General features: G+C 50.5%; 5 protein-coding genes across 5 annotated transcripts; 3 read left to right on the top strand and 2 right to left on the bottom strand.

The window, feature by feature from the left end:
- Nucleotides 1–90: 90 nt before the first annotated feature.
- On the top strand, nt 91–1,523 carry ASPACDRAFT_40645 (SDR family oxidoreductase; the record flags this gene model as incomplete). Its single annotated transcript, XM_020200793.1, has 10 exons — nt 91–113; nt 200–421; nt 484–491; nt 541–714; nt 772–844; nt 904–919; nt 989–1,052; nt 1,132–1,188; nt 1,251–1,387; nt 1,449–1,523. 10 exons carry the CDS (start codon nt 91–93, stop codon nt 1,521–1,523), a joined length of 849 nt encoding a protein of 282 aa, XP_020058172.1.
- A 205-nt stretch (nt 1,524–1,728) lies between these two features.
- Nucleotides 1,729–3,820, top strand: ASPACDRAFT_50669 (uncharacterized protein; the record flags this gene model as incomplete). The annotated part of the gene is made up of 5 exons (XM_020202374.1): nt 1,729–1,764; nt 1,812–1,974; nt 2,233–2,375; nt 2,430–3,462; nt 3,585–3,820. The coding sequence occupies 5 exons, from the start codon at nt 1,729–1,731 to the stop codon at nt 3,818–3,820; spliced, it is 1,611 nt and encodes a 536-aa protein (XP_020058171.1).
- Nucleotides 3,821–4,144: 324 nt separating this feature from the next.
- ASPACDRAFT_1853881 (uncharacterized protein) lies at nt 4,145–4,854 on the top strand. The gene has a single exon (XM_020197333.1). The coding sequence runs from the start codon at nt 4,187–4,189 to the stop codon at nt 4,796–4,798; it is 612 nt and encodes a 203-aa protein (XP_020058170.1). The 5' UTR covers nt 4,145–4,186; the 3' UTR covers nt 4,799–4,854.
- Nucleotides 4,855–5,363: 509 nt separating this feature from the next.
- Nucleotides 5,364–8,194, bottom strand: ASPACDRAFT_76403 (uncharacterized protein). The gene is made up of 3 exons (XM_020204700.1): nt 7,721–8,194; nt 6,517–7,661; nt 5,364–6,452 (listed from the first exon to the last, which is right to left on the bottom strand). The coding sequence occupies exons 1-3, from the start codon at nt 8,113–8,115 to the stop codon at nt 5,701–5,703; spliced, it is 2,292 nt and encodes a 763-aa protein (XP_020058169.1). The 5' UTR covers nt 8,116–8,194; the 3' UTR covers nt 5,364–5,700.
- Nucleotides 8,195–10,343: 2,149 nt separating this feature from the next.
- On the bottom strand, nt 10,344–11,720 carry ASPACDRAFT_40641 (uncharacterized protein; the record flags this gene model as incomplete). The annotated part of the gene is made up of 4 exons (XM_020200792.1): nt 10,344–10,666; nt 10,805–11,108; nt 11,399–11,463; nt 11,534–11,720. 4 exons carry the CDS (start codon nt 11,718–11,720, stop codon nt 10,344–10,346), a joined length of 879 nt encoding a protein of 292 aa, XP_020058168.1.
- Between the last annotated feature and the right edge of the window lie 1,433 nt (nt 11,721–13,153).

The following is a 13,153-nucleotide window of genomic DNA, read 5'->3' as shown; positions in this document are numbered from 1 at the left end:
TGTAATCCCGGTCAGACCGGTCAGATAGATGCTTTATCTTACCGTAGCTCGCCTCACCTTCTAGAATCCACCAAACTAGAATCAGCCATCATGGTGACCGTTCTCATCACAGGGTAAATCCCTTCCTTTTTTTCTTTATCTTTTTCTTTCATCTTGAAGGACAAACGGCCCCTGTGTGCTAACCCGAGATCATCGCCAGTTGCGGGAAGGGAGGCATTGGCGAAGCATTGGCAGTCCAGTACCAGGCCCGCGGTTGCACAGTGCTTGCCACGGTTCTACCGTCGGAATCTCACGAGCATCTTACCTCCGTTGGCATCCAGTGCTTTCAGTTAGACGTGACGAAGGATGAGTCGGTGCGTGCCTTGTGCAAAGCGGTGGAGACCAAGGTCGGCGATCGACTGGACATTCTAGTTAACAATGCGTAAGCAGTATCATCCCGGGTAGTTGGCTGGTGTCGTGGTGATAAGCCCTAACATCAAACAGTGGCATATGTGAGCGCGAGAAATCTACGCTTTGTCGAGACTGTACTCATGCATGCAGGCTATACCATGACTGCCATCGACACCGATGTGAGCCAGGTGCAACAAATGTTCGACGTCAATGTCTTTGGACCTATTCGCATGGTCCATACCTTTCATCCTTTGCTTATTCGAGCCCAAGGATGCGTGGTGAACATTGGATCGGTCGGCGGGATTGTGCCGTACATGTATGGCTGTGAGTCCTCTGGGAAAATATATCATGAGAAGAGTGTCGCTGACATTGAACCTGCAGCTTCATACAATGCCAGCAAAGCGGCGCTACATCACTGGGGCAATACCCTTCGCGTTGAGATGAGTCCATTGGGGTCCGTTGTTGCGTCCCTCCATCTGTACCACCATCTTCCAAGCTAAATCAGTCGCACAGCGTCCGAGTCATCAATGTAATATCCCCAATCCGCGGCACTTCGACCTAGGACTATAAGTCGCGATATGCTAAAGACGAAATGTAGATTATATCTGGCAATATCGGCACCAATATTCTGACGCGCGATGCCTCCCGAAGTCTTCCGCCAAGTGCGTGCTCACCCAACTCATCTCCCCTCCTTTTCTTCTTTTATTTTCGAAACTAACGTTCTGGTCGCTTCGTTCATAGCCTCATTCTATGCTCCGCTTCAGGAAGAGTTCCGGGCCCACGTACAACGTGTACCGAGTATGTAGCATATACTGCACCGGGTCGTTTCTACCATGCTGACCGGATGGCTAATCGACCAGATACTACGGATCGTATGGTATATGCCCGGTCGGTGGTGCAGCAGTCACTGCGACAGTGCCCGCCCGCGTGGTACTGGGTTGGGAACACGTCGACGTTTGTTTGGCTGATGGACTGTTTTGCGTTTCGCACGGTCTGGGTAAGTCCCTCCACGATTCCCGATTCTTCCATCTGGCGGGGAAAGAATCTGACCACAGCAGGACCTTATCCTGTGGCCTGTTTTCCACCTTGGAAAGCTGAAGAGTGCGATGAAAACCAAGGGGGGTCTGAAGTGAAACCGTGCGCCATGATTGCACAGACAATGTGATAGTGTGAGGGAGGACTACTGGAGAGGATAGATTTAGTTTCTTTACTATGGTGGAGTAACCATGAAGTGTTTAGACCTCGCCTACACGGTATTGCAGTTTCTCTTCCACAGGAGCTGAAACAGCATGTTTTTAGAGAGGTAAACTTGGCCTGCTCTCCGAGCTCCGATCCAACATGTCCTCAAATGAGCCCATCGGTATCACCGGTACGGTAGGTTGATAATATATCGCGAAAAGCCCTACGAGCCCTTATCCCAGGTTAACCGCCAATGGAACCGGGTGGCCGGGTTTTATCTATCTCGACATCTCACCCTCCACCTGGAATCTTCCACCCCCGAGCCTCCTTGTCGCGTGCTCCGACTGCTGGATCTCACTCACATTCTGCCGCATATCCGGCGGTTGACCCTCATCTGCCAAGAAAGTCACCGGACAATTCATCGTTATCCCCAACAGGATGACCGGAATACTTTCCCGATATGGATCAGACTGAATCGTATCAGGGTCAGGCAATCCAACCACTTACCTTGTGGAAAACTCCGAGCCATGGCACTACGCTAACTACCATATTTTCCTTATCTCAGTCCCGTTGAAGAAGGACAGTGCCGCTCAGCTGCGGAGATATCTGGATCGAATGCCCGGGGAGGACATCGTCCCGCCCCGCAATCTGGGCGGATACCAGGGCGGCTTAACCCGGTCATCCGCCTCGTGGAGAAATTGCATGATTTTCAGCAGCTTGATCTCTTGATGTGCCCAACCTATCCGCTGGAGCTGCTGGGTACAGTGGCCGTGACTCATCCTCATCCCCGCTGCCGATTATCGATCGTCACTCAGAACCGGCGGGGTGCTGGCGGAATCCCAGCGACACCATGAATCCAGTCCCCGCTGCTGCATACAGTCCAGATTGTCTACCCGGAGGATCAACATGTTCCCTACGCGGAGCACTCCGACCGTGCTCTGCGCGATATCCTCCGACAGGTCCCCTATATTAGGCGCCTGTCATTGCAGCTCCGGCCTGGTCGCTGGCCTGCCTCTCGCGTCTATCAGAACTACTATCAGTGGTTCCGGATTCAGCCGACGGAGGGTGAGATGGATCCAAGGTCACGGACGTGCCTGGAGGTGCTCACGCTCCCATTAAGCACCACTATGACAGTCGAGGGGTTTGAGGCCTGGTCCGGGGTGGTTAATTGGCAATCCCTCACGGCGTGGGTGCCCGGCATAATTGAGGACATCACCGTGCTGAGCACAATTGCAAGCCAGCAACCCTTCCGAGCCCTTCAGCGCCTGACCCTCTTCCTGCGGCCCCCGCGGGGCATTTACCCCCTGGCGAACTGGACCCAAGCGGTTCAAGGAATGTTCGACGGGCTTCCTCCGCTGATCTACCTGTGTCTTCTGGGGCCATACGAGCCGGTTCTCCTCCTGGCAGTGATCCACCGCCATGGGCCCACCCTCATGGAGCTGCAGCTTGACCGTGACAGGCGCCGATTTCAGCGAGGGCTAACCTTCGGCCGACTCGAACAGAACGGACCAGTTGCCCCAATCTTCATGGCAGAAGTTATCGCTGCCGCGGCCACCCCCTGCACTGTGCTGCGCACGCTGCGGATCTGCGTGCAACTGCACCGTGGGCATCCGGTAGGGGCGGCCGCATACGACGCCCTGGGCCAATTGGCGGCGTTACGAATGCTACATCTGATTCTGATCTGCCTCTCCGCTGTGGTTGCCACCGATCGACCGGCCTCCGAACTGACGCCCTCCCCGCCGCGAGCGTTGACTCCCCTTGAGCAAGAGCTGCTTGGCGGTGGTTGTCCCAAGTGGATGGTTCGCGACCAAACGATCAATTCCGCCATCGATGAGTCGCTGGCCACCGCCATCTTTATGCGCATCCAGCGGGGCAAACCGAGCGATAGCCCTGGTCCGAGTCAAGCGACCGCGCACAGGGGCTACCTAAAAGTGCACCGGCTTCATCCACGCGTGGGTCAATTGGCGCACTACCATGACGATAGGTGGTTCGGGAACCCAGGCCACCGGTGTTAGGGAGGAGTCATGACAATGACAAGGAGATGGCCGGGGCTTGGAAAATGCAGTTGGATGATTTCTCGGGAATGGTACGGGCGGAAAACCAGTATCGGCCATCCCCGCGCCATAGGACGATGCGGAGTGCGGACCTAGAGATTTTCGAGTCAATCTGGCCTTCGAATAATGCGCAAACCAACAAAATCTGGCCACTGGCTTGGCAAAGTTGCCGCCTACAGCGAGATATGTTCTGGTAACTTATGAGTTTAGATGGGGATGCAGTGAGCACATGGCCAGATAGTCACGGCTCTTGCTCCGCGTGAACGAGATTTCCTCTGGATATGCCAACTATGTATGCTAAGCCTACGCCCCCATGCAAACCTATCTTAAAATAGCAGCTCAAAGACGGTGGGATGACAGTTGGATGGGGGCTGTGCACCCACTAGCCAGCTCACGGACCCTTGACTTAGCCATCCCCCCATGTTGCTTAGCCATCCACTAGGTGTCAGTGCATAACACTACTTTAATACAATTTCCCCCTTCCGAGCCACCTCGCACATCACAAACACCTGTGATGGCCCCCTGAACTTAGCCCGTGTGCACTTTTCTTTTGGAGGTCAATCATGTACTTCCATTTCCTTGCCCTCCTCGGCGCCAATAACATCCTGACTGCGCTCGCCGATACAACCCACCTGGCTACCCGCGTGGTTAGAACAGTGACCACCACCGAAGCCGTAACGGGGACCGACATTGTGGTTGGGGTCACCAAGTTTGTTCCAAGCGAAACATCGAGCACCCCTCCCCTTGAGTCGGCGACGAGCACCGTCGACTCTATCAATCTCACCAGATGCCTGTCCGTTCTAGAGACTGCTGTGCCGACAAGTTGGTGGGGGAGAATGAGGACCGATCCAGCGTTCTTCTCTTCGGAAATCCTCGCGGAGAAATCAGGGAGTATGCCGTCCTGGTACTCCAACCTGCCAACTGGTGCCAGGGCTGTCCTCTCCAGTGAGGAAGCGATATACGCCTCCCTGCTGTCCTCCGAAAGCGCCCTAGCCACTGGGTGGGACCCGAGCTCCACCGCAGGCTCGCCTTCTGCCTCATCCGCAACTTCGACTTCCAGTCCCACTCAATCGAAGACCTCCATCTCTACCGGGGGCGCAGCTGTTGCTACTGGAAGCTGGGCTATGGGCATTGCCAGTGTGGGTGGCATCCTTGGTCTCGCGCTGGCCTTGTAAGAGGCTGAATGGATGGGGGATACAAGACCTTGGTCGCGATACTGTTTAAGTCTGAGACTAATATATTCTTATTCCCGAAACCCGTTTTTACAGACCAACATCGAGTGCAAGATTGGTATTACGGGTTATCAAACCTTAAAAACCTCAGTAAACACGGTTCGCATACTATAATCCACGAGCCCACTCAACCTGTCAACACATACAGTCTTGCTCGCTAGGGATCTTGTTACCACGCAGCACGCAGCGCCCAACCCAATCAATCTTACGCTCCGTGCCTGGATGGCTGTTCTCGGAGACAAGTCGACTCAGCAAGTTTGGGATCTCGAGGTTCTCAGGTTTTCGTGCGATCGGAGCTGCTACGGAGACGAAACAACAGTATAGCTATGCATCACCCTAAGTGGGGAACTCCGAGCTGCCCGAGTACCTCAGCAAACAAACTAACGGAGTGACATACGAGCGGCATGTATCTGGTAAGGTTGAGGTATGTTCACCGGGCATCATACTCTTGATCCACCTCCTTTTCCGCTCTAATCCTACCCAGAAAATAGACTCCAATACGGTTATTCTGACGGCGGTAAACTCAAAATCAACCATTTATTTAAAGAGGTGGATGAAAGGACACTGTCTCGTAATTCGAACGTTGGTGAGAAAAAAGACGCTCGCAAAGCATATCATAATTAAGAGCATGATCGTACCATGCGGGCAGGTTGTCCAGGCTTTGTTGAATCGATGTAGAACGTAGATAATCAGCACGGCAGGATAGCAACCCTCCCTCCATGTCAAAAACCCTAAACTTCAGATAGTGTCATGTGATTGACGTATCTTTCATAGGTACTGAATCGAACAGCAGGGGTCCTCTGATGCAATAAACCAACGCTCGGTCCAGGCCCGACGCGGGAAGTCTATGCCTTTTCCTCCCTCATCTGTTTCGACAGGTTCCGACTGGCCCAGTCCGCGATGGCCATATTGGTGATCATAGGATTCACGCCGCTTGCACTGGGGAAGATTGATGCATCCATAACATAAAGCCCCTGCGTACCCCAGACCTGGCATTCCGGGTCCACCACCCCCTTACTCGCCGTGCTCGCCATGCGACAGGTTCCCATCTGGTGGGCACTGGCATAGCCCGCCTTCTCAATGTCCAGGGGAGATTGCTGGCGGAATTGCGTGATCCATTGCTGCAGCTCTGCATTGTTGATCCCCTCCTCGTCTGGTTCGTTCTTCTCCTGTTCCGATCGACAGAAGGGGGGCATATCCGCGTACGAGACGTGGAATTCCTTGGCGCCCGAGACATAAGCGATCTTCGCACTGGCAATCATTGCCTCCACGGCACTCTTCCGGTCAAATGCGGAGGGAGTGTAGGCCACGCGGATGCGACCGTCGACGGGGTCGGGATAAACGCGGCCGGAATCACGATCCCGGGTGACGGCAATGTAACTGGTCATGGCGCTCAATTTGGCACAGAACAGTTTATAGTCGAGGCCACTCCGCCAGGGAAAAATGGGCAGGAACAGCGGCGGCATGGTAACCGTGGTTTCAATCTTTGCTCCGTGGCCCCGGCCATCGAGATTCTCAAACTCCTTGACAACTGCCGTCAGGGCCGAGCCCTCCCAGGGTCGGATTTCCTCGTCAAACACGGCCGCACCGAAGAGGACTACCGTTGCGGAGCATGAGTGGTTAGGTCGTGGTGGCCTGGCGGGACGGATGAGGTGGCTTACCTGGATGAATATGAAGATTCCGGCCGATATGCCAATTCTGCAACCCACTGCGGAGAAGCAGCAGAGGGCTGTTCAGCGTACCGCAAGCGACGATCACTTTCTTGGCCTTGATGACCACCTTTCGTGTGATCCCCTGCCCCTTCTGGCCCCGGGACAGATACGCCTCGCGGGAGGTCCACGTCCCCTCCACTCCGGTGGCGATTCTTTCTTTGCCCCGCGTGGTGAAAGTGACTTTATCTGCCTTGAAGCCTTCGACAAAGACCGCACCAGCCTTGGCTGCGTCCGCCAGCCAGGTCTCCGTGGGACCCTTCTTGGCTGCGGCCGAGCATCCCATGGTACAATACCCACAGTAGTGCTCCTGGCCGCCCGTATTCTGCGGCACCACCTCGGCCGCATAGCCCAGTTTGCGTGCTCCCTCGAGGAGATCGCGGTTCTGACGATTGTGTTGAATGTGGGCCGCGCTGACGCCCATGCGAGCAGCGACGCGATCCAGCGACTGTTGAAAGGCAGCGGAGGTGAACAAGGGCAGGCCCCCGTCATCGGCCCACTCCTGGCGGACGAAGGCCTGCGTCTGCAGCGCCGCCGACCAGTTGACGGTGCCCCCGCCACCCCAGGTCGATCCAGCAAAGATGGCCACCGAGGCATCATCCGTGAGAATCGATGCCCCGCCTTCGAACAGACTCACGGGGGCAGTACGGCCGTCCATGGGAAAGTATTGCGAGGGGTAGTGGTACGACTTCTCGACCACCAGCACGCGGTGTCCGGCCTCGGCCAGGTTCTTCGCCGCCACCGCACCGCCGCAGCCACTGCCGATGACGACCACGTCCGTCTCGAGGACTTCCGGTTGCTCCTTCTCGTTCTCCTCGTCATGGTCGCTCGGAGGAAACTGCACAAATTCGTACTCCCAGCAACCCGGCGCGGACTTGCCATGCAGGGGGACTCGGGGGAAGCCCACGGCGGTAGACAGGGTCGGGCTGGCCACCATCCAGGTGGTCTTGAACATGGCCGAGAGCGACCGGTAGATGAGGCGGATGGGGCTTAATCGCGACGAGGCCCATCCGGCGAACACCTGCTCGCGCTCTGCCAAGGGTTGGTTCTGGATGGGGGTCGTCGACCCGGTCAGAAGCAGGGATCCGGCTCGAGTGCTGGCCAGGCCCCATTGATCGTTAGCCCATGTGCATGTATCGATTCTCCATCCACCTACTTCAGAACATCGAGGATGAATCGCAGCCCGGTCTGGCCTTCCTGATGGATGTAGTCGGCAATCAGACGCTGGAGGCCCGCGCGGAATGCCGGCAGAGACGAGGGACTCTCCTGCAGATAGGTCTGTGCTAGCTCGGCTGCTTGGGAGGTTGTTCGACTGATCGTGGCTGTGAGTCTGGAGGTAGCCGATTCTAGCTGGCTCTCGGTGACAGCGTGGTACTTGGTCGACGAGACATCCGCATCATCGCCACGACTCCGGATCGACGGGATCACCGTGTCGGCGAGGGCCAGCATGGTCTCCCATTGAAGATCGGTCAGAACCTGCGTCGTAGGTACCGGGGGAAGTTCGACCTCGAGGGGGGTGTACCCGGTCATCTTGGCAGGAGCCGCCTCCATACTGGTCGTGGTTGTAGGTCGTCTATGTATCGGACTACAACTACAAATGGCGATCATGCAATCGAATATTGGAACCAAGAGCAAAGGGGAGGGACCAGAAGAAAGGATGAAAATCGGGGAGAGGGAGGAAGACAAGCAAGTCAGTGGCAGCCTGCTGGCTCCCTTCGATATCATAAATAAAAACAATGCATCCGAGTGGGCGGCCGAGTCTGTCTGCCCAGTCTAGATCTCCCTGGTGGAATAAGCGAGGCATGGCTGACAGCAGTGGGGTCGTACTAACCTTAAACCAGACAGCATGAACTGCTGTGTTGTGCTGTGCTGGCAATTGTGGCTGGCTGATTTCACTGTTAACTTCCAGGCCGATCCACTCGCCGTATTCAGCTCGGCCCAACCGATTGGTTCCAGTAGTGCAGTGCAGTGTCAGTGTGTTCACCACATATGCTCGGCCAGCTGGCAGGTGCATAATTGTCTTTCCAGCCGAAGCCGTTGGCTAGAAGCCTAGAATGTAAAGAAAGATTAGAGACTCGGACCACTGCCCTAGACTTTGACACCTCAACGTCTTCGACCGCTTTGAGGAACATCATCCAGAATTCCCAACAAGAACAATGTAACAATGTACTGAACTCACCTGTAACCGAAAGAACACAAAGTCCGTCCTTGTTTGCTAACGGAAATTTGTTCTTGTGGTGGGGAGGTTGAGACTTTGGGTGTGATACCGACTGCTGCGCGCGACGTACTGACTGTATTGTTGAGTATGTTGGTAATAGACCGGGTATTTTCGTATTTTCGGTACTTCTAGTATTTTGGGTATTTTGGGTATTTTTTCCGACACGAAGAACTAACTCCGCAATTGGTATGGCGGCTGCCCTAGCAATCAATAGTTCCAAGCCACAGCGGTGTCTACCTTAGTCAATAGTCAAGGTGGTGTACGGCGTAGTGTATGTACACTAGATACCGAGTACTTTAGTCAGTATGTACATAACCCCCAAACGCTGTTGGTCGTCAGCTCGAGAGTTGGCCGCTCAGCAGTTCCAGGTGGAGATCGAGCATAAGGTGATCCTATTTTGTCACGTGATCTGACCGTATCCCATTCTTTCCTCTCAGGACCGGCTAGCCGGCCCTCCCCCCTTACTGTACAGGTATATACCTACCATATATAGATGCACCATACTCGTGCACGGCCGGACTAGAAGCTTACATCTGGATTTTGATTGGGTTCTGACACTACTATCATGTTTCCATAGATAGTGTGATCTATACTTAGGACTATTAGTCCTCAGCCTTGTTGCTTGACACCCCCCCGCTCTGCCGGACAGGCAATGACCGGAAACTGGTAGAATACCTCGCGGCGAACGAGGTCCCGCCACTGGTGTTCTACCGAGGGGATTGGACCCCGATCATCCAACTCGTCCAGCAATTGGACTGTCTGCACCAAAGCGATCTCCTGTTTCATGCGAATGTCCTCTCGGGGCTGCTGTCTAGATAATAAATCAACTGTAAGGGCTCTACCAGCCCTACCATAGGTGAAAACAGACTTAGGATTAGAACCACCACCAACTCCCATAGAGCTGAAACTTGCTATAACTACTAATTATATCCCTACCACTCAGGCTGTATTATTAGAATCTTTATAACATACCTGCGTATCCTCAAGAAGTTCTTAAGAATTGAGAATTTGAGTAGTTTTCCTACACTTGGAATTACTTAAGCCAGGATCTGAATTATGGTAACAAAACTAAGCCAGATAAGCTGAATAAACTAGATATACTAAATAAGTTAGATGTTTGATTTTTAGGGTTTACATTATTTCTTATTATTAGGGTTTAGTTACCGGAGACAAGAGATGTTTTTATTGTTAATTTCTTATTTTTTCATAATAATAACGCTATATAACGATGAAACAGTTAGCCAGCGGCCAAAAACGGCTATACTTGATGCTGCTTTCTGAGTCTAACTAATGTTTCGACGTTCTTGGCGTCACGTGCTATATTCGCACGCAACAAGGCTTACTATCACGGTCTAATACTGTTTGATTTTCTTCTGTCGTTCGTGGCTGTGGTTTCTGATATTCAACTATTATACTGCCGTCTTCTAAGAGCTGGTTTATTGCTTAACTGTATCTTATTATTCTGCAGGGGAGCATTTTCGGTTTTCTAGCAACCATTCTGTTCGCTTTGATTCTATAAATACTTTAATAATTATAATGCGTGGTTTGAGCAACCCTAGGATCATTGGTCGTGCCCGCTGACAGGGATTGGCGTGCTCCAATTGTCTCCCGACCAGGAGAACTGGTTGATATCGGGGCTCTGAGGAGCCTGAGTGAACAGGAACAGTTTCCCGCTGTTCCAACTGGCCACTGTGATTTCGATTCCCTTGAAGCTCTCCGCCACAACCGTGGCCTCCGACCACGTCTGCTTGTCCTTGGACCAGGACACTACGCGAATGTCGTTCATGTCGCTATTCACGGCCAATCCGATGTTGCCGGTTCCCTCCACGTATAGAGACAGATTGGACTGCAGGGGAATGCGTTTGTCGCCGAGGGGTCGCTGAGCTGCGAAATACAACACACACGGGTCACTTACAAGGGCTCTGAGAGGGGAGATGCGGACAAGTATATATCGACACAAATGAAGTCACAAGAACGATAAAGAAAAGGTGAGAAAGAGGAGCTAAAGAACATCGCACATACCCTGGGTCCAGGTGTCATTTTCATGCATCAGCGTGTAGGTCCTGAGGTCATTCCCTTGATACACAAGCATTAATTTCTCCGAGGTGGTTCCTAAAACGGCGACAGCCCCCAGCGCCGAGCCAACAATTGGGAAAATATTAGCCATTCTTTTCATCGGTTTGTCGTCCTGCTTGTACTCCTCTTCAACTTGCACGGGCTGGAGAGACCAGTTTTTAGATTCAGGCGAGTAGCGGGCACTCATCAGCCTCAGGTTACCCGCAGTCTGGTAGAACAGCCACTTCTGATCATTCGACGGCTGGAATGGCTGCCAAACGAGTGGCAAGGTGAGCACGGTCGTCTTGGGGTTGTGACTGAAGTATCTCTGCGAGGCTTCCGGGACCCCATGCGGCACCCATCAGGCTTGTCTCGACCATGCTTCCCTCGCTAGACAAGTGAAACACAGAGACCTAGTACACATAAGTAAGTGCCAATGCGTTACCATAGCACCTCGACTTAAATAGGAGGGTGAGGGGATTGTATGAATATACGAACCTGCTTCCCGTCCTTTGTGCAGCATGACGCGATTGGCGTATTCGGACCGGCTCCGCTATATACCGTCTTCTTCTCGACCGTCCATGAACCGTCAGCAAACAGGGCAGTTGTGATCTCCCGTGCCGAGTCTTGCCAGTAAAGATAGGCTCGCTCGTTGTCTCCATCGTGATAGACACTCGCACTCAGTGCCGTGCCCACACGGGGGGGAAAGTCCAGAGGTGCCCTGGGCTGGCCGGGCCAGAGGCAAGCGAAATTGAATGGTCGGAGGCTTGAAGTATGCCTTCAACTCGGCCGTGCCTTTGTTAGACACCTGCGGATCCTTGTCCAGGAGCGACGCGTTGGACTGAATGGTAGCGATAGCCGCCTCAATCTCCGCTGTGGCCATTTGAAGACCATCGATGCTTGCCGCGTAGGCGTTGTCTACGACAACGGCTTGCAGCTCCAGTCATGCTTTTGACGCGTTTCTTAAGCTCCTGGAATGCTTGCAGGTCATCCAGCATATTGTAGGTTCGCCGCAAAGCCTCGCTCTAATCTACAAGGGCTGGTCTGATGAACCTTCATCAGACCTAGGGTGGGGCCCGGTAAGCTTTTGTAAAGGAAAAAGGTCAGTTAGGTATAGAATAGTAGCAGTCTATTGATTTCAAGACTAATTCTTACTATTCTAAAGGTCTAGTAAGGTCCTAAGAGTTAAATACTGAAGAAGATCTAAGTTATTAATATTATAATTATTGCGCGGAGGATGTGTAGATAGATTATTAATAATCTACTATAATTATAGAATTTATTTATAATAATTAGACTTTTTTTATATACGGCTGTTTTTAGTAGTATAATAGTAGTATAGTACTGCTGTTTCGGTGCGGAAGCTAACTATTTTTAAAAATATAATAACAGATAGTAGAAAATTATAAGCTAGTTCCGTTTAAAATATATATTATAAATAATACTATTTTATTTTAAAAATACTGTGGTTTTTTAATAATAATATTAATAATATAAATATACTTTTATATATTTTTTTAACATTCTCGACATTATTAGTATTATTTATTTTATATTAAAAAGCCTGTGTTTTTCTACTGTTTCTATATTTATTTATTTATTTTAATATATATATATAATATCTATATTCTATATTTTTTTTAATATTATTAAAATATTAATAAATAGCTGTAGTATCTGTATTATAATACTATATCTTCTATAATAAATTATTATTTTTTAATTAAAATTCCGTTTTTTTCTAATATTTTTTTTATTTAAAATATCTTTAGATTAGTATAAAGAACTATAAGTATAGTTTTAATAAAGAATTTAAATCCGAATATATTTTTAATATAGTTTTATTAGTAAAATATTAATAGTATATCAGTTAAAAAATAAATTATATTTTAAAAAATTTTTTTTTTTAAATTTCGAACTCTAATTAATTATATATCAGACGGCGTCGGGAATGCTGAATAATATTAATAATATATTATTAATTTTTTATTAATTAATAAGAAGAATTCTGAATATCTTCACTTCCACTTTAATAAAACCTTACTTTTCACTCAAACTTTATATGGGATTCCATACAAAATTTAAGTAAGGGGTAAAGTGAAAGTAAAAGTAAAGTAAAAGATAGATAAAATCAATTTCTTGAATAAGTAACTGATTAAACTGATTGAACTGAATAAATTGAATGAAGTAAACTGAAACTGAACTGAAACTGCTTGCTCAACTAACTAAAAGAACAATAGGAATTGACCTCTTATTTATAGCTGAATAGCCATATTGATTTTCCGAGGCTTTCCGCGATCATATGAAAAACACATG

The sequence above is a fragment of the Aspergillus aculeatus genome (genome assembly GCF_001890905.1).
Source record: "Aspergillus aculeatus ATCC 16872 unplaced genomic scaffold ASPACscaffold_4, whole genome shotgun sequence".
Classification (NCBI taxonomy): Eukaryota; Fungi; Ascomycota; class Eurotiomycetes; order Eurotiales; family Aspergillaceae; genus Aspergillus; species Aspergillus aculeatus.
The sequence above is the reverse complement of the archived record's forward strand: the minus strand, read 5'-3'. Positions and strand labels throughout refer to the sequence as shown.